General features: G+C 54.7%; 1 protein-coding gene across 42 annotated transcripts in view; it reads left to right on the top strand.

Moving 5' to 3' along the window:
• The window catches only part of PCBP3 (poly(rC) binding protein 3), a 232,935-nt gene that overhangs the window by 187,949 nt on the left and 18,473 nt on the right, over positions 1 to 26,513 (top strand). For 41 of the 42 annotated variants that reach the window (XR_015135940.1, XR_015135965.1, XR_015135902.1 and 38 more), the window contains 6 exons: positions 17,297 to 17,451; positions 19,648 to 19,671; positions 20,473 to 20,505; positions 20,866 to 20,982; positions 21,723 to 21,854; positions 22,561 to 22,689. Coding sequence is in view for 35 of the 42 variants with exons in the window: in XM_086322653.1 (XP_086178779.1) it covers positions 17,297 to 17,451; positions 19,648 to 19,671; positions 20,473 to 20,505; positions 20,866 to 20,982; positions 21,723 to 21,854; positions 22,561 to 22,689 (590 nt within the window). In the remaining 7 variants the exon portion in view is untranslated. Of the gene's footprint in view, positions 1 to 10,811; positions 10,832 to 17,296; positions 17,452 to 19,647; positions 19,672 to 20,472; positions 20,506 to 20,865; positions 20,983 to 21,722; positions 21,855 to 22,560; positions 22,690 to 26,513 lie in introns of those variants that run through there. The other variant, XM_086323098.1, reaches the window with a different exon arrangement.

Here is a 26,513-nt window from a genome sequence, read left to right as displayed (position 1 = left end):
GACTCAGAGTGTCTAGCTGAGCAGAGGCTGGAACTGCTGGCTCGCAGTGCACATGTGGCCAGCCCATGGCAGGACTGGCTCCCCGGCCAGGGCCCAGCGGCCTGGGTGACCATGGCTGTGCACCCCTCTGAGGCTCCAGGGGCTCCACCTTGGCTGCCCCTCTAGGTGCTGTGCTCTGTGCCCAACTCTTTGTGAGGTCCTGGGTGGATATGCACACACACACGTGCAGGGACCTGTTGCTGGACGGTGGGGTCGATAAGCATGGCTCTGTCCCCTTCCCCCCAGCCCCCGTCCAGTCCTCTCCCGCCGGCTTCCATCTGATGCGCTGAGCCAGGTCACAGGACATCAGAAAACTCAAGCTGAGGGTTGACCCAGGGCTGAGGAGCACCAAGTCCAGCAGGCACACGGCCTGGGCTTTTCATGCTCCTGCCCTCGTCGGCCACTTCTCCCAGCTCAGCCTGCCCACCCTTGGCTCCGGGGTCTCAGACAGCCCTGTCCAGGGCATGGATAGGAGAGAGGCTGCCCGGGCCCCCCAGGCCCCCCAGTGCAGAATAAACATGGGAACCTGCCCCAGCTTCTCGACCCTCACATCTCCTGGCCCAGAGCCCACGACAACCCTCCTGCTCATCGTCCCAGAAGAGATCCTTTCTGCTCTCTGACCGACTAGAACGGATGGCCGAGGGGCGGGATGGGGACCGAACATGGACTCAGCCTTTGGGACAGCCAGCTGTCCAGCCTGCAGGCCATTTCTCCCTAGACTGACCCCTCGAGGGCGGTGGCTGCCCCCTGATTCTGCATCCCCACTGCAGGCCCCAGCTGGACACTGAGCTTTAGACTGAAGACCCTGCCGTGGTCAGCTTCCAGCTGTGGCCAGAGGGTCGGAGGGCAGGTAAAGTGTGGGGACAGACCAAGCACCTACTGTGTGCAGTGCCAGGCACACGAAGACGTTGGGCTCCTGGAGCCACGGCCTCAGGAGAGTCAAGTCCACATGCAGGCCTCACCACCAGACCAGAGGCAGGGCCCAGGGAGTCTGCTGTCCCTGCGGCAAAGATGTTACTGACCTAGATACAGCATCTGATGTGATTGGAACGTGTGTGAGCCATGTGACCTGATGTAGGTGACACCCTGGACCCTCGGCACTTCCCCAGATGTGGGACGAGAGTGTGGGCATTGTGGGTGAGATCCACACCTTCCTGGAAGAGGAGAGACCCTGCTCCATGGCCTCTAGAGCAGGGACAGTAGAGAGCATGCGGCCCAGCCCGACGCCTTTGTCTCTCTGGACACTTGAGTGATGAGCTGGCAGACTGTGCAGTCAGGTTGTATTGGCCTGAACATCTTCCTAACATTAACTGAGACCAGAAAGAACATTTTTCTGCAGAAACCTCCTTCCTCCGCAGCCTCAAGGATGAGCTCTGCACTGTGAGCCTCCAGAGACAGAGAGCAGCCAAGAAGCTCTGTGGGTCTGTGCTGTCCCGGCCTCAAGCAGCTTGACGGGGCAGTGAGCTGTTAAACAGGATAAATCAGGTCTGTGCCCACCGCCCCCAGGTCCCTCCATGGTCTCCCCAGTACAGCTGAGGCCCTGGGCCCAGCCCGAGACAGAGCACAGCTCACTGGACTGGCAGAGCCACTGAGCGCTCACAGCAGCCACACAGGCCTCAGCTGGCGCCTGGCAGGAGGGACTCCGGCAGCTCCGTCTCTGGGTGGGAATTCCCCTACTGGGGACTGTGGGCTGCCGTGAACGGCCTCTGCTTTAACATCCAGATCTCTGACCCTCCACCCCCAGAGCATGCCTCAGGACTCGGAAGTCACCCCCCACTTTCTGACTCGACCTCTTCCCCTCATATCTGAAATGGACGTCCTCATCAGTTTATGTCTGACGAGCGTCATTAGTGCCCCGGTCTGGTGGTTTGAAGCCTGAACTCTGGACCAGTTCGTGGCCACCCAGTTTCATGGGGCTCATACGTGAGACAGGGCTGGACTGGCCCCGTGTTAGGAAGGGGCTCGGAACCAGTGGAAGCCTGAGGATGGGGTGCACTGGCTGCTGCTTCTGCTGTCGCTGCTACACATGGCCTGAGGATGGCGTTACAGTGCTAGGATTCTTTTGCTTCAAATATTCTCCTAAAAAAGAAGAACTGGAAAATTTGTGTCTTCAGAATTTCACTATGTAGTACTGGTTATAAACAGATTTTGCCCATTGAGTCAACATAAAAGATCTGAAGAGGTTTGGGTTCTGGAGTGCTGGAGTAAGAAACAACTATCAATACCAACTCACATCAGAGTTAGTGGTGAAAGACTTGTGCTTCCCCTAAAATCACCAAGACAGGATGTCTGCTCTCACCACGCCTGTGAACAGAGGACACAAGTTCTAGCCCATTCAACGTGATGAGAAAAGCAAAGGCATACAGATCGGAAAGGAAGAAACAAACCAGTCCCTGTTCGTAAATAACACTGTTGTCTACCTTATAAATTCCATTATGCTACCAAAAACACTCCGGAAACTAATGGTAATGAGCAAGTTCACTTGTTAACAATGCAGGACCTATATACAGAAGTCAGTTCTATTCTATACACCACCAGTGAACAATCAGAAACCAGAGTTCAAGATGCACCATTTACAAGAACTCCAAAAAGTCAGATACTTGCTATATGTCTTAAAAAATACACACAGGATTTATATGCCGAAAACTAGAAAATACTGACGAGAGGAATCAAAGACCTGAGGCAGAGCCCTCCGTGTTCACAGCAGGGATTCTCAACGAATGTTGTGGCGCTCGGGCCTCCCAGGGGGTCTGAGGGTGTAGCGCCTCTCCCGTCAGATACCCAGTGGGAACGTGTGTAAATGCACGCAAGACGATTTTTAAATGTATGTGAAAACACAGAGGAACTCATGGAACCAAGAAAGTTTTGAAAAAGATTGAAATTGGAGTAATTTTAAGTCGCCATAATGCTACAGTTATTCAGACATGGTGGTGCTGCTGGGTAGGTCGGCATTTACATAAACAGGATATGGCCTGGAAAATACCACACACATGTGGACAACTGATTTTGACAAAGATAATAAAACAGTTTATTACAGAAAGGACGGTCTTTTCAAAAAGTGGTAGAAGCAAATGGATGATGCATAAAACAAAGAAAAAAAAACCTTGGCAAACTTCACATCTTACATAAAGTTAACTCAAAATGGATCAAATTGCTAAATGTAAAATCTAAAACTATAACCTATTTAGGAGAAAATATAAGAGAAAAGCACTCATTCATAAAATATACAAGTGTTAAAAGTCATAAAAGATAAAATTGAGAACTTGTGCTTCATCACAGTTAGAAGTATTTGCTGCCTGGAAGATCCTGTTAAAATATGAAAAGGCAAAGCAAAGCCTCAGAGACGATCGTCGTCAATCACGTCCGGTGAAGGGCAGTGTCCTTGGCCGTCGGAGCAGCTCTTTTAGCCTCCAGAGAAGGAAAACAGGACAGTGCAGTTGGAGGATGGACAGCAGACCCACACACACTTCTGCCAGCGGGATGAAGAGGTGAGAGGCATGCTCCTGGGCGGGTGTCTAGGAGAAAACAGAGTCAGCCACAAGGAGACATCACCACCATCTCTACAGATGGCTTAAGTGACATGCTGACACCCCCAAGTGCTGGCACAATCGCCCAGAACCAGATCTGTCTCACGCTCTGGGCAGGTGGGGTTGGGGTGGGAAACAGTCCAGCTACTCGGGCAAACGGTTTGCCCGTTTCCTAAAAAGTGAAAAGTGAAAAGTGAAGTGAAAGTCGCTCAGTCGTGTCCGACTCTTTGTGACCCCATGGACTATACAGTCCATGGAATTCTCCAGGCCAAAGTTAAACGTACACTTAATGTACCGTTCAGTAATCACAGCCCTGGGTGTTTATCACAGAAAAATGCAATCTTGTGTTCATATAACAACAAGCATGTGCTGCTTTGTTTGTGATCCACCTAAGCTGGAGTCCACCCAGATGTCCTTCCTGGGGGTGCTGGGCACACAGTCGTGTGCAGTGTGCAGTGGGTGCTGCCCAGTCGCCACGACCGATGGGCCTGCGTTACCTGAAGCAGCATCATTATGCTGAGTGCCTTTGTCTGGTTGGATTCCCATGAAGTTCTTGAGATGATAAAATTGTAGCAATGTAGAGCAGACTGGGCTTTCCCAGGGCTGGGACTGAGGAGAGTAAGTGGTTGCAAACTACCCGCCGGACTGTCCACGTGACCCTGCTCATGTGGGCAGTTAGGGAAATCTGTATGTGTGACAAGACTTCAGAGAGCCACACACCAACAAAGGTGTGTAGGAGCCCATGCTGTTTAGTTACTAATGTCTGATCAATGTCCATTACTGGTTTTGATAAAGTACTGCAGTTACATCAGACAGAAGCTGGGTGAATGGGCCATGGAAGCTCTGTATTATTTTTGCAGCTACTCATGTATCTAAAATTATTTCAGAAGTATGCTACACACACATGTAATACATATACACAGACATGAGAGTCGACAGTTATTACACCTAAACATAAAAAGTAAATTCTGGGAACAGATCAATTAAAAGTAAGAAATGGTCAGAGTGGAGAGAAAAACACGAGCAATCTATGTGCAGCCAGCAAGACACCAACATGGAATATATAAAGCTCCTGGCAGGTTGGCTGAAAGATATGTCATGTGAACACTGATCAAGACCAGCCTGTGGTGGCTGCACGAATGTGAGATGAAACAGGCTTCCGGACGAGGTGGCACCAGGGTTAGAGGGACGTTGCATGAATATGAAATGGTCAGTTCTCTAGGAAGACACGTCCGGCCCAAATGTACGTACACTGCTCGACGGAGCCTCAAAACACAGACCAAAACCTGGGAGGACAAGCGGGGGCACAGTCACAGTCGTAGCTGGAGATCCAGGTCCCCTCTCAGCGACTGACAGGGCAAGTGGCCTTGCAGGACAGTATACCTGGCCACCAAGGGACACGGCTCGTGGGCACACAAGGTGTTCCCAAGGTAGACTGTGCTATGTATGAAAATAAAAGCCCAACAAATTGAAAACAGTTGAAATCACAAGAAATGTATGTTCTGACTAGACTGCAATTGAACTAGAAATCAATAACCAAAGGTAAAAAATTTCCAAAATACTTGAAAATCAAAGCACACCACTGTAAATGATGTGCTGGTCAAAGAGGAGGTAGCAGAAGAATGTAGGAAATACTTGGGAGATAATGTATACAATACACGCACATCTCTAAATTCTTAGGAATCAAGGGAGTCAGCGCCTTGAGAAACCTAAGCATGAAATGCTAACATGGGAAACGTTTGCGGACAGTTATCCAAGCTTTTACCTTAAGACACTAAGGAAAGAAGAGGCAAGCAGGAGGGAGGAAATGATAAAAGCCAAGACCAGAAACCCATGAAACTGAGAACAAACTCGGCTTTCCTCATTGGAGCCACTCAGAGGAAGGGAGAATGTGGAGGGGGGTGGTGCTCCCCTTGGGCCAGGGACCTGGGGCGGCTCTGCTTCCTGAACTTTTGTGCAGCCTTCTGTTGGTTCCTTCAGGAGTGCTTCCTCTGCCCTCTTCTGGGAACCCGGGGCTTGCAAACCAACCGGAGCCTGGGAGGGAGGAAGGAACAGGTCCCCCTCTGGCTGTGAAGGCAGAGTCCCCTGTCCTGTCCTGACTCTGCCTTGGAGGCAGGGCCTTGTCCTGCCCTCCCTACCTGTGTCCCCAGGAAGCTCCCACCCATTACCCAACAGACCCCTGGAGAGCAAGTGAATGAATGAGGGAGCAGACAGGAGGGAAGGAAACACCATCCTGGACGCCCACACGCACCAGTTCAGAGTTCAGAAATCGCGAAGTTCTGTTCCAGAACGTCCTGTGAGGCCTAGAAATGGGCTGGACTCAGCATCCACCATCTGCATTATCTGCCTTTGAGTGAGCACTGTGTGGGCTCCTGCTCATGGCAGCCTGGAGTGGAGCTGGGAACGGGGGGTTCCATGTTGAATGGCAGAGAGAAGCGTGTCCTCTGCCAGCAGGCCAGGGCTGTGGGGGCCGAGGCACGGGAGGCAGGTGCTGGCAGTCAGGGGTGCAGGTGAGGGCTTGTAGGGAGCACCCTTGGGGGAAAGCCCTGGCCGGGCTGACTGAAGTCAGCCTGTCGCAGGAAGGGAGACCCTGAGGCTAGGGAAGGATAGCGGAGCAGGGACCAAGGCAGGCCATGATCTGCTCATTTCTCTAATTTTATCATTTCAACCACGTTGAGTCAGTGAAATTGCACAGTGTGTGACCTTGGGGACTGGCATTTTTCACACAGCATAATTTTCCCAGCCCCCCGCCCCCGGTTGCTGAGCGCATGGGGCAGTTGGTGCCGCCTCCTGGAGGAGCAGGTCTGCTGCAGGGATGCCCTGTGACTGTCGCACCAACCTCTGGATTAGGTGCTGGGTCCTGCTTTGGGGAATTACTAATACCATGAACTCACATTCAGCCTCTTGTGAGGACACCGGTCTTCCCTGCTTTGTACTAAATCCCAGCTCGAATGGTGGATGCATGTTCACCTGTTCCAGGTGACCAGGCCACTCCCCGCAGCACCTGCGTGGCCTGCCGGTGGCCCCACATCCTCACCGGCGGGGCTGGTGTGGCCACTGCCGTTTATTTAGCCATGGTGACGGGTGCATGGTGGTTCCTCCTGGGCAGTAATTTGCATCTCCCTGGTGGTTAATGACACAAACATCTTTTCACATGCTTGTTTGCCACCTATGATCCTCTTTGGTGAAATGTCTGTGTCTTTTGCCCATTTTCTAATTGGACTGCTTGTTTTCCACGGTTGAGTCTGATCCCCGCATATGCTTTAAACTAGTTTTGTGTCAGACATGCAGCTTGCAAATATTCTCTCCCCGTCTGTGGCTTGTCTCTTTATCCTCCTAACATATTCTTTGGCAAACAAAGGTCTTTAGTTTTGACACATCTCGTTTATCAGGCTTCCCTTTCGTATATCATGCTGTTAGCGTCAAGTCTAAGAATTCTGCCTTACCCTGGACCCCAAGGGTTTTTTCTTTTTTTCTAAAAGTTTTATAGCTTTATATTTTTCACTTAAATCTATTTTCTATTTTGAGTTGATTTTTATGCAAGGGATGACTCCTAGGTCAGAGTCCGTTTTTGCCTCCAGTGTTCGGTTGCTCCAGCCCTGCATGTTGAAGAGCTGTCTTTCCTCCATTGAACTGCATTCACATCTTCATTAGACATCAGCCAGGCACATCCATGTGGGCCTGTTTCTGGATTCTGTGCTCTGTCCCTGCTCCGTTGATTCCCTCTGCCAATACCACAGCCTTGATCGTGACAGCTGTTGAGGAAACCGACTCCTCCTACTTTATTTTCCTTTGTCAGAATTGTTTTAACTATTCTACCTCCTTTGCCTTTCCATATAAATTTTACGGTGGCTTGTCTGTATCTATGAAATTCTTGCTGGAGTTTTAATAGGAATTATGTTAAAGTCGTATGTCAGCTCAGAGAGAACTGATATCTTTACTGTGATGAGTCTTGTGATCTGTAAACACATTCTGTCTCTCCATGTACTTAGATCTTTAATTTCTTTCATTAGCATTTTGTAGTTCTTAGCATATAAATCCTACACATGTTTTGCTAGATTAACACCTAAGTGCCGTCTTTTGTACTGATTTTTGTGCCAGGCTCATGCTTGCTTCATCAAGTGGATTGGGAAATCTTTCTCTTCTCTTCTGTTTTCTGAAGTAGATTTTGTAGAACTGGGATTAACTCTTGAAACCGTTGGTAAAATCTCCAGTGAAATGCTTTGAATTTGGAGATTTCTTTAAGGAGACTTTCAAGATTATGAAGCCAGTTACCTCAACTGCTAGGTAGGGCTATTCCGAGTATTTCTTGTTAGGCGAGTTGTGCCAGTCTGCCTTTCTCAGAGTGAGCCAGTTAATCTGAGTCAGTTTGTTCGCGTGGCCTTGTTCCTAGCGCTTTTTTAGCCCTTTGATGTATGCGGGGTTCTTGGCTATAGCTTCTGTTTCACTCCTTATAATGGTGTTTCGTCTTGTCTTCTTTTTTTCTCAGTCATCCTAGAAGTCTGTCAATTTTATTAACCTTTTAAAATAATCAGCTCTTTATTTTATTGATTTTCTTTAGTTTTCCTGTTTCCAATTTTAATTATTTCTGCATTATTTCCTTCCTTCTGTTTACTTGGATTTATTTTGTTCTTATTCTAGATTCTTAAAATGAGGGCTTAGATTATTGATTTAAGACTTTTTCTTTTTTCTGATATGTATTTTGTGCCATAAATTTCCCTCTAGGCACTGCTTTGTGTTTTACAAATTTTGGTATATTGTATTGTTTCAGGTATGTGTATTTTATTCAGGCATACGTGATACTGGCTTCCCTGATAGTTCAGACAGTAAAGAATCTGCCTATAACGCAGGAGACCCAGGTTCAATCCCTAGGTCAGGAAGATCCCCTGGAGAAGGGAACGGCTATCCACTCCAGTATTGCCTGGAGAATTCCATGGACAGAGGAGCCCGTGGCCTACAGTCCACAAGGTTGCAAAGAGGCAGACACAACTGAGTGACTAACACACACACACACACACACACACGAGACACTCAGGTCGACACGTGTTTCTAATCCTTGAGACTGCCTCTTTGACCCAAGGATTACTTCAGTGGGCATTGTGTTAGTTTTCGTGTGCTCGGAGATTTTTCCGTTATTTCTGCGATTGATTTCTCGTTGGATTCCTTTGTGATCTGAGAACGTACCATATGATTTCGATTCTCTTAAATTTGCTGAGCTTTGTTTTATGGCCAGGGTGTGGTCTGCACTGCTGTGTGCTCTGTGTGTCCTGCTGCTCCCAGACGTGCTGTGAGGCTTGACTAGGTCCGGTTGATTGATGCTGTTTTAAGTTCTGTGTCCCTACTGATTTCCACCTAGCGGTTCTCTTAGTTGTTGAGATGGTGCTGAAATTTTCAGCTGTAACTGTGAATTTCTGCATTTTTCTTCTCAGTTCTATCTGTTTGTGCTTCACGTATTTTACTGTCCTAGTGTTTGACTTATAAGCTATTAGGATTGCTTGCTATGCTTCTTCATGGACGGACTCATCATTGTATAGTGCCTCTCTCCATCTTTGATAATTTTCATTGCTCTGAAGCCAGTTTTATCTGATACTAATATAGCCACTCCTGCTTTCCTTTGATTAGTGGTTGTATGACACATCTTTTCCCATGAGTTTATTTTCAGTCTGCTTGCATCTTTGTAACTGAAGTGAATGAATTTTTTATTGACAGCATACGACTGACTCATTTTTCTTAGTCCTCTCTGCCATTCTGTTTTCCTTATGGGTAAATTTAGACTAGTCGGACACGACTGAGTGACTTCACTTTCACTTTCACATTTAATATAATTATTGAGAGGTTAGAACTTAAGTTAGCTATTTTATTTTTTGTTTTCTCTTTGTTCTCCCTATTTGTTTCTCCGTTTCCTTATCTCCTGCCTTTCTGTGGGTAACCCAACATTTTTAATGATTCCATTTTGATCTATTGATCGTGTTCTTGAGTGTCCCTTTGGCAGCTCTTCAGTGATTGCCTCGGTATTGCATTATATATGTATAACTAATAGGTTCTGCTCATGGAAGGAGGCATTGCCCCCGCTTCCTCACCCACCACCTACCACCCGACTCCCAGCTCACCGCCCCTGGTGATCTCTTTCACAAAGGAGAAGAGCAGACCCTGGGTTCTGTGGCTAGTTGGTTCCTATTGCTGGCAGCCTCCCAAAATTCCTGGCAGATGGAAGGAAGGGAGAGTTGGGTAGGAATTAGGACCAGTGGCTCCTGAACACGGCTTTGCTCAAGAGGAGTCTGGAGAGCCATAACTGCAGCCTCTGGAGCCACCTGGGTTTCTTGAGTCAGGCCCCAAGGGGCGGCACACGCACCCTGCTCACTGCCGATGCCTCCTTGTTCTCTCACCACAGATGCTCTGTTAGCCTAGGTGCTGTCACCATAGGAGGCCAGGCGAGCCCTGGGCCAGCAGGGAGCCCTGGAATGCCGGTGGGGGGATCTCCTTTCCCAGCCGTGAACCTCATAGCTCCACCCCTTTCCTGGGATGGGACGGCCTGTGTAGCCGCTGCCTCCGGGGCATTCTGGGATTCCGATCAACAGTCCTTCTCAGCGCTTCCCCAGGAGTGCGCCCAGCCCCCAGTTGCTGCCTGGGGTCTCATGCTGACTGGGGACTGCCTCTCAGGGGGCCCCACACTGGGGGAGGGGATTTCCCTGCTCTCTGGGCCCAGCCCTCCTCCAGTTCCTCTGGCTCCTGTGTCACGATAAGGGTTTCCTGACAGGCCCTTCCTCCTGTTTACTCCTCTTTTTAGGTCAGCACAATGCCTGGAGCTTAGTCATGGCCAGGGAATATGTGTTGAATTAACAAAGTTATTAATTACCAGTTCCTACAAGGCAAATTTCAATCTGCATCTTGCATGTATGCATTCGTGGAGGAAAGAGCAGGGACGAGAGCAGCTGGCACTGGTCCGGGGACTGGCCTTTGACGCATGTCCTCTGTCATACCCAGAGGTATGACACACTCCCAGCAGGGAGAGGCCACAGTGGGGTGGGCCGTGTGGCTCCGCCAGGCAGGTGTCCCTGGAGGGGCCATCAGCAGGCTTTCTCGGGTTCCTTCCCATTGGGGGTGGCTGCTCAGCGACAGGATCATCCTCTGCGGTGACCAGCTGTGTGGCATCACGTGTAACTTCACCCTCCTGCTGGCCTCCTAAATGCAGCTTCAGGCATTCACCCAGAGCCACCCACCCCCTGACGCTGACTTCTGAAATCCACCAGAGTTTTAAGTGAAATGTAAGTGAATGCATTTCACATGCGTGAACAGAACAGTACTGTGATGATGACCAAGTTCCAATGTAGAATGGGCCTTACGTGCTTGCTTCCTGAATGTACCTCTCTGGCCTGCTTCCTCCTTGGACATGGAGCAGTTGGGGTGGGTGAATGCAGACTGGAAAGCTCCGCGGGGCAGCCGGGGCCAGAGGAGGGGAGAGAGGAGCGTACTGGTCAGCTGCCAGCCCCCGCCCCCCAGGGGTAGCAGCACAGACAGCCCCCGCTCCCTGTGTGTGTCCTGTGACGGGAGAGGAATCCAGTCACACAAAAGCCTGGGGTCTGCTTGGAAACTGATGGGACTCTGCCCTCCGCCCTGACCCGCCCAGTCCTGAGTGAGGGGGTGTGCTGGGCTCAGCGGGCTCCTCAGCCTCAGGCGGCCTTTCTCTCAGGCAGACTCAGCAGCCTGGACCAGCCGTGGGCGAAAGTGGAACTGCATCTGCCCACCCAGGGTCCCCTCAGCCTCTCCCCCAGCCCCCAAACTCTGCTCTGGGAGACAGTCAGCGCTGGGGACCCCTCCCCCTCTGCTCCCCGGTCTGTCTCCCCCTGCAGTGGTAGCGCAGGACTTGGAAATGGCTGCTGGATACGCTCCTCGGCCCTGGTCACACACCCAGCTGTGGCCCCGGCGTCCTCGAGGGAAGGGCACATGAGTGCGTGAGATGTCCTATGGGCACGGGATCACAGTCCCAGGAAACCTGCCCAGTCCTTCTTCCCAGTTCTCCCAGCCTGGCATCAAGAAAGGCCAGGGGAACTCTCACAGGCGGATGGAGCACCTCAGCGACCTGGGTGCGGGGCCCACAGCAGGGCAGCCCAAGCCCTCCCTCAGACGCCACAGACGTGGAGTGTCCCTGCCCCATGCTGGGCGACCCCGACGGGGATGCTGGGGGCTGTGCTGGGCGCCACAGGCTTTCTGCACAGGAGAGGCCGGAGCAAACGTGAGATCTGGTTGTGGGGGAGGGTGGGCATGCAGTGGATTCCCATCACCAGCCAGCCTTGTCCCTGGGGTTACCCTTTCCTTAACTCTGGCCTCAGGCTTTGCATCAGGGGGTAAGGTGACACATGTCCCCGAGCAGAGGAGCAAAGCAAAGTGGTCAAAGTGGATTTGTGTCTTCTGAGCACGGGGTGGGGGTCAATTTGGACAATTTCCTTACAGTTGGGACTGAGCCGAGGAGGTGCCCCAGCCACGCTGAGGGTCCACGTCCCGGGTTGGGAGGAGCCACATGGTTTGGAGACAGGGTCATGGAGACAGTGCTCGTCCAAGGCAGCACTGGGGTCTCCTTCACCCTGGCTGGTGGGGTGTGGGCTGTGCTGCCCCTGGAAGTGGCCGGGCGCCTCTGGGTACTCACCCCATGACCACACGGCCAGAGCTCTTGTCACCGTCATATGATGTCAGGGTGACCTTCCCTGCTCAGCCCTAAACCCAGGAAGGACGACGGTTATACAACCCAGGCACAGGCACTGACATCGTCCCTGTGACTGCAGCCTGTGTTCGGGAAATCGAGTGTGTCCGGTGGAGACGTGGGGGGCAGGGAAGAGCAGCCAGGCTGCATTTCTGGAGGTGACACAGCAGCACTGAGATGACACATGCACTGGATGTTCTGGGGGCGTGCAGGGCGGCAGGCAAGTGAGTCCGAGGCAGGAGCAGAGCCTCGGAGTGAGCCTAGGGACCAAGGGAGAGCACAGCCCAGCATGCCTGCCAGGGGCCTGCACAGCGCCGGGCAAAGAATGTGCTTGCAAAACACAGCTGCAGTTTTTCCAATTTGATGGAAATTCTAAGACCCCAGATCCAAGAAGTTCAGTGAGGCCCCAAGAACCCAAAATACAAAGCACATCATAATCAAAACCAGTGACGAAGAGAAGCGCCTTTAAATGTGCTCGAGAGGAGGGCTTTCCTGTCAAAGGACAAAGGAAGACTGCAACAGACCCTCCCCTCGGACAGTGTGCGGGCGGGTGCAGGGAGCCCTGTCCACCTGGGATACGCGCCAGATGAGACAGGCTTCCGGAGATGGCGGCGTAATGCTGTCCAGATGCTCCAGAGCTGAGAACACATCCCCGGCAGACGTGCCCGACCAGATACACGGGGGCATTCTTACGGCAGAAGGAAAATGATGGCATGGCCACGCGGGTGAGCATGAGAGACACTTTTATTATTATCCAAATCCCTTTCAAAGGGAGTTGACTGCTTGCACTTAAAAACAAAGTGCTGTGGGATCTATAACAGACGTGTGGCAGTAACAGCTCAGAGGCCGAAAGAGGCAGGCACCGTGCTGTGGGGCTATCCTGCCCCCGTCTGGCGGCGAGGCCGCAGCCCAGGGACTGAGTCAGGTCCAGCGTCTGTGCACAGGCCCTGAAGCCGCCCCCTGGATGAAAAGACCCAGAGTGGTGACTGGTAAGAGAACAAAGAGGTGGAATCATGACGGATGTGCCATTCATCCAAAACAGGGCAGAGGAAAAGTGGGCCCAGGGAACAAAGGACAGACGGAGGGGTGACAGACTGAAGCCCCCACAGCAACAGTCACACAGACGGTCTCAACACCCCCAGTCAAAAGGCACATCGTCAAAAAGGATAAAAATAAGGACCAACCATACGCTGCCCACAAGAAGCTCACTTTGAATATAAAGACAAATGAAAAATAAGAGATGGAAGAAGAGACTCCATGCTAACACTAGTGATTAGTAAGGTCAGGTGTCTATGTTACTAACAAAGTAAATTTTGGAGTCAAGAATATTACCAGAGATAAAGGAGGATCTCTCATCATGATCCGGGGGTCACTTCATTCACAGAACATAACCGTACTAAAGGTTACGATGCTAATGGTGGAGCCTAAAATACACAAAGCAAAAAAAAAGCTAGAACTGCAGGAGAAACAGACGAATCCACGCTGACAGTCAGAGATGCCAAGATCCCTGCTCAGCAATGGACATCACAGCCATCCATGCTCTAATCGAGTCTGTGGAACACCCCCTGCAGGTCAAGATTCCTGCTCAGCAATGCACAGAAGAGCATCGCAGCCATCCTTGCTCTGATCGAGTCTGTGGAACACTCCACCCAGGTTAAGATCGCTGTTCAGCGATGGACAGAAGAGTGTTGCAGTCATTCTGGCTTTATGTGGAATGGCCCAACTAGACTCACAGACCAGAGACAGACCACATTCTGGTCCATAAGCAAGTCCTCCATAAACTTAGAATATCTCAAGTAGTACAAGGTATGCTGTCCAACCATAACAGAATTAAATTCGAAATCAATATAGGACACCATCTAGAAAATCTCCAAATATTTGAAAATTCAGTAACACATTTCAAAATATCTCATGAATCAAAAAAAGAAATCATAAGAGAAATTTGAAAGTATGTTCCCATGAGTGGACAAAGAGCACAAATAAAAAAATTTGGGGCAGGCAGCTAAAGCCACACGCAGAGAGCCGTTTATAGAACTAAACATTTAGGCAAAAAGTAAGACTTTAAGTCCATGCCATTACCTACTTTCTAAAGATACTAGAAAGGGCTTCCCAGGTGGCTCAGTGGTGAAGAATCCACCTGCCAATGCAGGAGTTGTAGGAGAGATGGGTTCGATCCCTAGGCCAGGAAGATCCCCTGGAGTAGGAAATGGCAATCCACTCCAGTATTCTTGCCTGGAAAATCCCACGGACGAAGGAGCCTGGCGGGCGACCATCCATGTACACGCAAGGACACTAGAAAAGAGGAGTAAATGGAACCCTGCCCCCGTGCGCCCAATCTCAAGCCCAAGCAGAACTTGAAGACGAGAGCCAGGATGAGGGTATCCGTCAGAAATCAGGTGCCCTGTGGGGGTGCAGGGTGAGACCTGGACTCAGGCGTCGTGAGTGGTGTCAGCACAAAGCAGCATTTAGACCACTGCTGGACAGGCTCCCGGGGGGCGAGAAGAGGCCCTGCCAGGCCTCATGGGGGCCATATCTGCTTCTCCTCTTCCTCTCATCAAATGGAATAAAATGCATTAAATCCCCAGTGTGGGGAGGATGGAAGGAGGGGTCCTTGCCAGGATCTACCAGTTTCTGAACACCCAGCGCGGGGAGGGCTCTCTGATGACCCAGGCGTCCGGCTGGGCCCCTAGGGGTGCAGCTGCTGCTTCTTGCCAAGCACCCCTGGCAGCCACAGGGGTGGGAGCGAGGCTGGCACGTGGGGCGGTCTCAGGTGGGAGGCATCCCGAGCCTGGTGGAGCAGCCCGAGGATAGAGTCCTGCCTTCCCTGTGGCGCGGGGCTGGCTCTTCAAGGTCGAGGGTGCCCCCAGTGGCCTTATCGGCTCCCGGGGCTGCTCCTGTCTGCGGCAGTCCATGGAGGCGAGGCCTGGGATGCCCGCTCCTGGCACGTGAGGCAGGCTGGCACTCACTGGCGCGTGTGATGGATGGCGGTTGACAGCCTGCAGCCTGGAGCACCCCTGGCACTCGCTGACCCACTTTCTCCTCCGTGGTTGGAACATTTACATAACAGATGGCCCCAGGGCCCTGCTGTCCGCCCCCAGAGGAGGTGATTCTAATTATACAGGAGGCGGAGGCGTGTTGCTGGCCTGGCCGCCCTTGCTGGTTTGTGGGTGCCTGGGTGCCTATCTGACTGCCCTCTGCTGGTTTGTGGGTGCCTGGGTGCCCACCTGGCCAGCCTGTGCTGGTTTGTGGGTGCCTGGGTGCCTACCTGACCACCCTCTGATGGTTTGTGGGTGCCTGGCTGCCCTCTGCTGGTTCGTGGGTGCCTATGTGCACACCCCGAGCTCGGGGAGACTTTGTGGGGTTGCTGCGGGGTGTCCGCCCGGCGGGAAGTAGGTCTGTTTGGCACCACTGTGATCCTTTGAACGAGACCATCCCCTCCTTTCTGGGTCCTTCTTACCCTTGCCCTGCTGCCTGCCCCGTCCAGAGCTCTGCAGAGACGGAGCACCCTCCCTGCCCTCAGACACAGTGCCAGCATGCAAGGCTGGTTGCTCAGACCTAGCCAGTGAGGTTTTTATTTCAGTGTCAGTAACCCCGAGTGGTCGGTGGCTTCCGTACTGGTCAGTTAAGACAGAGCACTTGAGTGTGTGAAGGCGATGTGTTTACACACTGCCGTGTTACATCACCGTGCACCAGCTGTCTCAGGACCTCTGCTCCTGTGGGCGGGCAGGCGGCATGTCCCCCAGCGAGGGGGGCTTGTCCTCTGTCACCTGGCAGCTCTGCCCACCTCTCTGGTGAGCGAGGCTCCTCCTGGTCCTCTCCTGGGCTTTTTGTGGAACCCCTGGGGCCCGGCCCCGGGCCAGTCATCTGGCATGGTCCTCCCGCCTGGCCTTCCCCCACCTTCTGTCCACCAAGTTGTGCTGTGCTGTCAGAACCCTGTATCTGCTGCTTGGCTGAAGCCTTCCCTCTGCGCCAGCCGCCACCCCTGCACCCCACAGACACGGGCACAGAGACACCTGCTGGTGCTCCCGAAAGGCCCCAGCACCCGGCCCCTCCTGATCCGTCCCCACCGGTCGCACTGCTTCTCATCCCTTTGTTCCGAGAGTCCCCTCCCCACACTGACTGCCCGATTCTGCCCTTGCCTCCCTGACCTCCTTCCAGTACTCATCACTGGTCTCCTGTGGCCGCTCCACATCCTGCGGGAGGTGGCCTGTCCCCCGGACCTGGGCTCTGTGCCCACCTTGACTGGGGGGAGGTGTTCAGCTCTGTCCTCCGCAGTCAGGCCGAGTTCCATCAGCCGAGTCCCCTGCACACATGGTGCGCTGTCCCCATCCTTCAGCTCCTGTGCCTGTGACCGCCCCTTGTCTGTGGTCTTATACCGGAGCCTGAATGTTGCCTGGAGGGTGAGGTGCTGACCCAGGGCTCTGCGGGAACTATACAGTGAGCGGACCGTGATACCGGATGTAAAGCATTTTCTGAAAACTTGGTAAAGTGGGCACACTCAGCAATTTCACAGTTTGGTTAGTGGAGACGAATCCATTTTAGAAATGAGGATAGCTAAGGAGTCGCAACTCTAGACCTACAGGGACACGGATCTGTGGTCTCCAAGTTTCTTAAGGCTGAAGGGAGGGTTCTGGCCCTGGTGTATTGGGCAGTGGGCAGAGCCAAGGTGGCAGCAGAGCAGACACTCCCCGCACATGGAGGTCCCCAGGCTGACGGGGTCACCCCTTCCCCTCCAGCCACTCACGGGCCCTCGTCACGAGATGACACTGAGACCCAGGGCCCTGCGCTAATGGGCAGGCCAGGTCAATCCCTGGTGGCCTTTCCCTGGGACCTGTCCCCCATGTGCTTGCAGCCCCTGCAGGGCCCACAGTGCGAATCCTGGGGCGCCCTTCCCTCCCTCCTGTGGCTGGGTGCCCGGATCCCTCTGCTCAGAGCCCCGCCTTTCGCCCCAACAGTGTGGGAGGCTGTAGCCTAGCCTCGACCTGGCCCCGTGGTGCAGATCCGACCCCTGACATGAGCCTTCCCTCACCAGGTGACACCATCTGGGCCCCATCTGTCCTTCCTGACGGCGCCCTCGGCACCCTGAGCCACCACCCCCAGCTGCATTTTGGAAGAAAGATGGAGTCCAAGGTCTCGGAAGGCGGCCTGAACGTGACGCTGACCATCCGCCTGCTGATGCATGGAAAGGTACGGGCCTGAGGGAAGTGGAGGCTGCCCACGAAGGGGCTCAGTTCCGAGCCAGGCTTCTTGCAATTCCACGTGATCGGGAACTTGCCTCGCCCTCCCACGTCTGCTCCTCCCGGAGCCTCTCGTGCCTGGGCCACGCTGCTGCCCCAGCCCTGCCACCTCGTGGGTGTCCTTCATGCCAGGGCGCTCTCCTCCAGGTCAGCACGCTGACTGACACCCCCCCTACTTGTGCCCGCAGCCTGTCACCCCAGGGCTTCCCTTCACCCAGCGCTCCCCACACTCCCTGTGCCTTTTGCCTTCGGCTTCCCATGCAGCTCTTTTGTAGAAACAGTGTCCCTCACTCCCTCGTGTTGGCCTTTTCTGCTGTTTCCTCACTGTTGGCAAGAGTGACCCAGAAGCCTTCCCATCAGAGCTCAGATTTCAGGGCGTCACTTGGTGGGGGTGCCTGTGGGCACCTCCCTGCCCCCTCCATGGTCATCAGGGGTCCTTGCTGGCGGCTGGTCAGGTGCTGCGTGGCCGCCAGTGTGCCCGCTCGCTTCACTTGCAGCTCCTGGACGTGGGGCTCCTGTTTGCCCCTGTCACCCCACCGTCCCTGTCCTGCCATCACTGGCGCTGATGCTCTTGTTGCCCGTGACTTGGCCATGGGGGTCGCACCGTTCTGACAGCACCCCCTCTGGCGTAGAACACCGCTATCGCTCATCCCACTTTCCTGCTGCTTCTGGAACTGGCCCAGAGACCCCGACTCCCCTAAGTGAGGCTGTTGGGGTGGCCTTAGAAGCCCAGGTATGGGCGCACGGGGGTGTTCATGGCTCTCAGGCTTCTGTGGATCCCAGGCAGGGCTGGGGAAGGTGTGTTTGTGTATATGCGTGTGTGTCTGTGCACATTTATACACTACTGCATTCCATGTTTATCTCTGTGCCGGGCCCCTGAGCTCACACCCCCAACTCCAGTCCAGCCACACAGACGCGTCCTGGCTCTGTGGTCCGTCCATGTGGGCAGCAGGAGGAACCTGGGGCCACAGAGGCTGGCCTCATGCCCGAGGCCCTGCTCTCCCTAGCTCTCTGGAAGCTGGAGCTCACACCTGGCACCCCCCTTTCTGTGATGAAGGAAGGGTGACCACCTGCCCACTCCCGGGGTGGGCTGACATTTGGTTAAGGTTGTCGGAGGCTGGGTGTGTACCACAGAGGGCAGTCTGAGGTCAGTTACACATCCCACTTCCAGCAGCAGCTGGCACAGCGAGCACCCAACCTTGCCCTGGGAGGTGAGGTACCCCAACCACCAAGGGAGCCCCAACCCAGCGCCTGGGCGCCCCCGCTGCACACAGCCCCCACCGTGGCCGCACAGCACAGACCCTCCCAGAGTCTGCCCCAGGACACTGTCATTGCTGAGGGCTTCGCTGGAACAAGGAAGATGAGTTTAATTGTGGAAGCTGCTCCCTGAAGCTAACCTTGGGTGGGGCTGCCCAGCAGGGCCTGAGGGTTTGTCCTGGGTAAGGAGGTGCCATGATGGGCAATCCTGGGCATGAGCATATCTAAACCATCATGGGCCCCAGGCTTTAAAATTAGGGCAGCGTGTTCAGACATCTTTCAATGTTCTCTGTGTGTGTGTCTGTGCGCGCGTGCGCATGTTCAGTCGCTCAATTGCATTTGACTCTTTGCGACCCATAGATGATAGTCCACCAGGCTGCTCTGTCCATGGGATTCTCCAAGCAAGAATTCTCCAGGCCAATGGAGTGGCTAGCCATTTCCTTCTCCAGGGGATCTTCCCAATCCAGGGTTTGAACCCTCATCTCTTGCATCTCCTGCATTGGCCGGCGGGTTTTTATTTTATTTTTTTACCACTGAGCCACCTGGGAAGGCCTTTGCAAATGCTACCTTTTTAAAAAAGGTCAAATAGTAATATCACTAAATTTTTACATCGCAAGGTCATGGAGGGAGATTTTACCTTCACCTGTTTCTTGCAGGCTCCCTTGAGGCCTAAGTGCACAAGTAACACCTGCCAATGTCTGTCGAGAAGGCAGCCGCCATTCTCTTTGTCTGTCTGTCAGAGGCAGAGCAGCCCACCGCCTGCCCCCTCCTGGCCGCCGGCCTCCCCTGCCGCTCGAGTCCCGGCCGATGGGCCGTCTCCCGCGCCTGCCACAGGCGGCCTGCTCCCTCTGCTCTCTGACATCACCTCTCTGTGCTTCCTTTCCTACAGGAAGTTGGCAGCATTATCGGAAAGGTAATTATTGAGTGAACTCTGCCTCTCTTGGGGTCTTAGGGGGAAGTGAGGCCCAGAGTGCCCGTGCTAAGGGTGGGTGCGCACCTGTGTGCCACACGTGCAGAGAGGGTCCCTCGGGAATCCTGCCCACTGCCTTCAGGTTGCACCCCTGAGGCTGTCCCAGAACCTCCTGTTCTCTGGCCCTGCGGGCACTGGGATCCCTCCCCTGAGGCCACCCCATCCCCCAGGGCTCTGGCCGCCAGTCCTTCTCCCCAAGTTTGACCCATACAAGTCCTCACGTCATTCCTGGGAGCAGTATCCCGCCTTCAGCCTGTGTAGTGAGTCCGTTCACACAGAAATGCCCCCAGGGAGAGCAAGCACTGGTGTGGAAGCCCATGCTTGTGGGCAGGTAGGCCAGGACCCCCTCCCCGAGTCCTGTGGCCATTTAAGGCTCCCTGGTCGCACATGGTCCCTGAACGGTGGAGGCACCCCCAGAGCTCAGAGTCAGGCTCTTTTTCACAAGCCGCTCTTTTTTGAGGGGTTGCCCATGGGCCTAGTCCCCACTTTGCCTGTGGTGAAGATGGAGGAGGGTGCAGACCTGCAGGGTGGAGCAGGTCCCCAGGTCAGGCGTGGAGGTACATCAGGTCCGCAGGGCCAGGCCCACCCAGCCTGTGGCCTGGGCCCTGGACAAGGGGGAAGGGAGGGCTGGGGGGTCACCTGTGTCAGGCACCGAGTCCGGCTTTGACTGCTGGGGTGTCTGGCCTCCCGGGCCTGTGGCAGAAGCCTAAGTGACCCCCTCCCTTGTTTGAACCTCTGTTCCAGAAAGGAGAGACCGTGAAGAAGATGCGTGAGGAGGTGAGTGGGCCCCCTGAGCCCAGCACCATTCATGGGCGGGCGGGAGGGTGGAGGCCGGGCCTCCTAGCAGCTCTGCATCCAGCCCCACAAGGCCTGGACCCATCAGGAGCCCCATACACCAGGGACGAGAGTGAGGGGTGACCGTGGGGAGCCCCCAGTGTGCACACTGGTGGTTCAGGCACCCTCCTGGGTCACGGCCAGGTCACAGCCCGCTCATTAGGATAGGACTGGTCATCAGTGCTGAGGTTTGGGCTCCGCAACCTGTGGGCATCTCTGGTGGTCAGTAGGCCCAAGGACCCAGCCTGCTGCCAGCCCAGTAGGTTGAATCCAATTTCTGAGGTTTGCTCACCTTCCTCCCAGAGCGGGGCAAGAATCAACATCTCAGAGGGAAACTGCCCAGAGAGAATTGTGACCATCACGGGCCCCACGGACGCCATCTTCAAGGCCTTTGCCATGATTGCCTACAAGTTTGAAGAGGTAAGGGGTGCCTGGGGCCCCCTGCTCTGGGTGAGGGGACCTCTCGGCTTCTCTGCCTTCCCCGGGACCTCCCCACCAGTCCACCTGCTAACACGCCAGCGCCCCTCCTCCCCAAGGCTCACCTTCCTCACCGAGGGTTTCCTCGGGCCTGGACCCCAGACCACAAGCCCTCAGGGAAGGCCTGGCACCTGGCAATGAGGCAGCAGCATGGGGCCTCAGCCCTGTCCGCAGCAGCTGACCCCTGAGATGGGCAGCTTGGCTCAGATGTGGGCACAGGGAGCCCAGGCGTGGGAACCAGCACACCTTATGTGCCTGTGCGCTTCTGTGTCCATCTGCCAGTGAGTTACACCTCAAGATGTTTATGTGTTTCTGATGTTTTTGAAATTGCTTAGAGTTATGTGATGTCTTTACTGAGAGGACGACCAAGATGGGGAGTCCATCTTTCTGTCAAATGTATCACCCTCTGTCCAGGCCCCTGTTTGCCCCACAAGGCCTGAAGGTCAGAGGTCAGACCCTGAGTCTGGGCACCCTGGGGGCCCATGCCCCACCCCACAGCAGCACTGTGACGCTGGGACAGGCCTGTCTGGGGGTCTCCTGGTGTTCTCCAGCCTCCCTGTCCTCGTCACCTGAGCCTGGCCCAGCCTCGCAGGCCCTGCAACCAGCCCAGCCCGCCCCCTCCCCCAGTCCACGGTGAGCCTGTCTGGGCTCTCACAGTGGTGTGCGTGCCTCTCCCTCCCCAGGACATCATCAACTCCATGAGCAACAGTCCGGCCACCAGCAAGCCTCCGGTGACGCTGAGGCTGGTGGTCCCTGCTAGCCAGTGCGGGTCCCTGATTGGCAAAGGCGGCTCCAAGATCAAAGAGATCAGGGAGGTAACAGCCCTCCTCCTCCACCCCAGGGCCGCGAGCCGGGCGATTCAGGACACCCCTGGGCAGAGCACCGGCCCCCTCCCTGCTGACCCTGCAGCACGGAGCTGGGAACAAGGGAGGGATGAGCACAAGGCAGAGAGGTCAGGGGACCCCCGATGTGGGTGTCAGGCACACGCGCCAGGCCTGACTCCTAGGACGGGGCCCCAGCACATGGGCTCTGCCCCCCAGGGAGGTGCCTGGGAGAACGCTGAGCCACCCACTGGGGTGGAGGTGTCACCTGAGGTGTGACCCCACATGCACATGTTCATCTCCCAAGGAAAGCCTTCCTCTCTCAAGGGAAAGAAGCCCCCGGCCTGACTCCTTCCAGGAAAGACGGCCATACAGTTCAGGCCCCAAGACTGGAGTCTATCTTTGGGACCTCAAACTCCACACAGAGGAATAATTCCACATATGTGGGGAAAAAACCTGTCTGCTGAGATGCCCCTCCCTCCGCCCAGCATCACCCTTCCTACACAGGTCCATGCTGGCAGCAGTGGGCTGAGCCAGACGGATGTGGCTGCCCACGGGTGCTCCAGACGGAGCATGCCGTGGGTGTGGAGGGGTGACCTGAGGCAGCGCCTTGTGGGCATCCCGAGGGCAGTCAGGACGTGTTGCTCCAGTGCACGCCGCCCACCTCAGCAGGGCCCCATCCAACATCCAGTCTCTCCAGTCCACAGGTGCCCAGGTCCAGGTGGCCGGGGACATGCTGCCCAACTCCACAGAGCGGGCAGTGACCATCTCGGGGACCCCGGACGCCATCATCCAGTGTGTCAAGCAGATCTGTGTGGTCATGCTGGAGGTACAGTCTGTCTGCAAGTCTGGGCTCCTCGCCCGCCTGCCCCTCACTACACCTGGCCCTGTTTTCTGAGTGCTGGAGGTCTTGGGTGCCCTGAGGATTCATTTGGTCAGCGTTGCCTGGACTGGGCCTCAGGAATGGGCCCATGCCCCTGACCCAGGCTCACGGCAACTTGAGTGAGAGCTGTGCAGTGTGTGGGCACTGCGGGAGGGCTGCCAGCTCCGCAACCTCAGGGTGAGATCTCATCTTCACTGGGGATTTGGGGAGAGAACGTGGTGGGGGCACAGGCCCTGCCAAAATCTATGGAGTTGAATGAAGAGTCCACGCAAAGGGGCAGGCCTTAAAAATGGTGCACATGTGTCCTGAAGACAGGTCTGTGCTAAAGACAAGTGTGCACTGGAGACAGCTGTGTACTGGGCCCAGGTGTGCATGGGAGTCAACTGTGCACTGGAGGCAGGAGTGTGTGGAAAGCAGGTGTGCATGGAAAGCAGGTGTGCACTGGAGGCAGCTGTGCATGGAGACAGGTGTGTACTGGAGGCAGCTGTGCATGGGGGCAGGTGTGCCTTGGCAGCTGGTGTGTTGGAGACAGGTCTGCACTGCACGCAGGTATGCACTGAAGTAGGTGTGCACTGGAGTCAGGTGTGCACTGGAGTCAGGTGTGCACTAGGGACAGGTGTTTACCTGAGGCAGGTGTACACTGGATGCAGGTGTGCACTCGAGGCAGATGTGCACTGGTGGCAAGTGTGCAGAGAAGGCAGGTGTGCAGTGGTGGCATGTGTGCCCTGGAGGTAGGTGCACTAGAAACAGGTGTGGCCTAGAGGCAGCTATGTACTGGAGGCAGTTTTGTGCTGGAAACAGCTGCGCACTGGGGGCAGGTGAGCACTGAAGACAGGTGTGTATGGAATCAGGTGTACATCGGTGGCAGGTTTGTACATGAGACAGACGTGCACTGAAGACAGGCGTGCACTGGTGGCAACATGAACTGGAGATAGGTGTACACTGTTGGCAGGTGTGGAATGGAGACATGTGTACTGGAGTCAGGTGTGCCCTGGAGACAGGTGTGCCCTGGTGCAGATGTGCCCTGGAGGCACATCAGGGCTGGTGGAGTGGAGTGGCCCCGCCAGGACCCCCTGGCTGGACTATGTGCGGGCACCAGAGACACCGCTGAGGTACAGCATGCTATGCTTATGCAAAGCACAGGAAAATGCCCAAATTGTGAAGACAGAAAGGAGTGAAGAAAAGGATTAACCAAAGGAGAAGCAAGGAAGGTACAGCTGAGCAGGAAGGAACCTCTCTTAAAATTTTGAGGAAAATCCCAAGATTTAAGTTTCAGTCAATATGCAAACTGCTACAAGATGAACTAAACATCTTGCTGTTTAAACAGTTGCTGGTCTTTGTTAAGCTAAAATGAAGTCATCATGCCTCTAAGGGAAGGTTTTACTAGCTGTGCTGGTTGCCTGGCTATCAGGCCCTCCTCCCCAACAATGAAGCCATGGTGGGTCCACCCTGGCTGACTGCAGTCCTGCTCAGATGCTAGCCTGGGGGCAGCAGGGACTCTCCCTCTTCTGTATTTGACCTGGTGCTAAAGCACCATGTCCGACTTCTTCAAAAAAAGTTGGTATTGGTTTTATTTTCCTGAAGTGTGATATTGGGAAGTCAAAAAGATTTTCCTGAATGTTTTTTTCTGCAGCATCCCCCACACTGGTCCTGGTTATGAACAGTGTCTTCCTCAGCCCTGGTGCTGGGACCACGAGTGGCCAAGAGGGCAGGTGGCCTGCAGGGCCTGGCACCCCTAGTGTGGCAGACACCCCAGGAAGTGAGGAAGTCCATGCCAGCCTAGTGGGTGGCAGGTGCCACGTGGGGGTGCAGGGCAGAGATGTGAGCCACCCTAGGATGATGAGTTCTGAGCAGGACACATGGTCTCCTCAGGACCCCTCACACGTGGCCTTGCCTATGCCGTGTTCATGGTCAGACGTGGCCCCACAGAAGAGCCTGACCCGTAGGCTGTAGTTGCTTGTGCCCCTGGGGCCGTGAGAGGCAGACTGAAATACACAGGTGCGTGTGATGGGTCCTTGTGGAAGTTGGGGGAACAAGACCTCCTGTCATTGGTGTCACGGGGCTCCCAGGAGCGGCTGCTTACTGGGGAAGGAGCATTCTCACACCCAGAGGCCCCGGGCCTGGTGTTAAATGAAGAGTGTATGGAGTTTTGAGCTCTTGGGTGGGGCCTCCACCTGAGAAATACCCACTGAAGGAGGGCGGGGCTGCTCGAGGTGCGGCAAGTTAGGTGGAGAACATGAGTGTCAGGGCCCCCAGGGAGGTGTACTCAGAAGGCCTCCCTCCACCAGAAGTCAGAGGGGATGGGAGCTAGACATCAGGGCTGGTGCAGTGTGGGTGGTGCTGTTGGTGGGGCCAGAGGGCACCACGGAGCAAGGGTGATGGCCAAGGCTGAGCAGCACAGAGTGCACCCCCACCTCTGGGACGGAGCTGGGGCAGCAGTGGACGGAGTCCTCCGCCTGCACCACAGTGGAAGTGGCCCTTCAGTGTAGTCATGCTTCCGGCCTGGTGACCATGAGGCGCCCTGAGACTGCAGAGAGCCCACTGAGCGGCGCCTGGTCACAACCAAGGCGAGCCAGAGATGGAGAGGCAGGAGCCCTCCTGTATCCAAACACAGGTCCTTGGAGCAGCCTCTCTGCATCACACAAGGTCACACAGCACAGCCAAGGTCACACAGTGTATTCAAGATCACATAGTACATCCAAGGTCAAACAGCATAATCAGGGTCACAGAGCACAGTTAAGGTCACACAGCACATCCAAGGCCATACGGTGTGTCCAAGGTCACATAGCACAGCCAAGATCATAAAATGTGTTCAAGGTCACATGGACTTCCAAGGTCACACAGTGTATTCAAGATCACACAGTACATCCAAGGTCACATAGCATATTCAAGGTCACACAGTATAACCAAGGTTGTGCATGTTCAAGGTCACAGTGTGTCCAAGGTCACAGTGTGTTCAAGGTCACACAGCACAACCAAGGTCACACCACTGTGTTCAAGGTCATACAGCAATTCGAGGTCATACTGTGTTCAAGGTTGCAGTAGCAGGCCAGGGTTACACAATGTATTCAAGGTCACATGGTGTGGCCTGGGCTGCAGAGTTGAAGCCACCAGCCAGTCTGCAGTCCCCTCATCCCCACGTGTGCCCCAGGTGGGAGCACTCTGAAGTCACACTGCCTGGTGGAGGCATGGACTGGGCCTGGGTGGGCAGTGGCCTCAGGAGCTCCCTGCAGGGACAGGCTGCTCTGGTCCCCTAGCTCTGCCCCGAGCTGGTGGTGCAGCTTGGGGACTCCAACAACAGCCAGGCCCAACCCTGTGGACTCTGCTCCCAGGGAAGACAGTTGCCTGGGCAGCGGCTGGCAGTGAGCATGATTGCTTCTGACCCATGGGTGAGGCTGACATCGTCAGACCTGGCATACTCCTGGTACCTGAGAATATCGTGCACCCCAAGACACGAATCCTAAACTTTTGGACACAGAATAGTGGAAGGAAATTGTAGCAGATCTCATCACAGCTGTGGACTATTTCATTTGGACTCTGAGGTGTATTAAATGATGACTCTTTTGTTAATAGTGAGGTTGGATGTTTCTAACTTTGCTGAGATGAGGCCAATTGAACATCAGCCCAGGCCAAGTGGAACTCTACCCTGGGCCCAGAGTCCCAGGGCTCTTCCCGAGGACTGAAGGCAGAGGCGAACCCTCCGAGCTCAGCGCCAGGGGAGGGTTGCGTGCAGGCAGGGCCACTCCTCCCGCCTCGCCCGCTGCCTCCTG

The sequence above is a fragment of the Bos grunniens genome, chromosome 1 (genome assembly GCF_055505025.1).
Source record: "Bos grunniens cultivar Pamir isolate PY7600 chromosome 1, Bosgru_T2T1.0, whole genome shotgun sequence".
NCBI lineage: Eukaryota > Metazoa > Chordata > Mammalia > Artiodactyla > Bovidae > Bos > Bos grunniens.
Note: the sequence above shows the minus strand (reverse complement) of the source record. Positions and strands in the feature narration are given on the sequence as shown.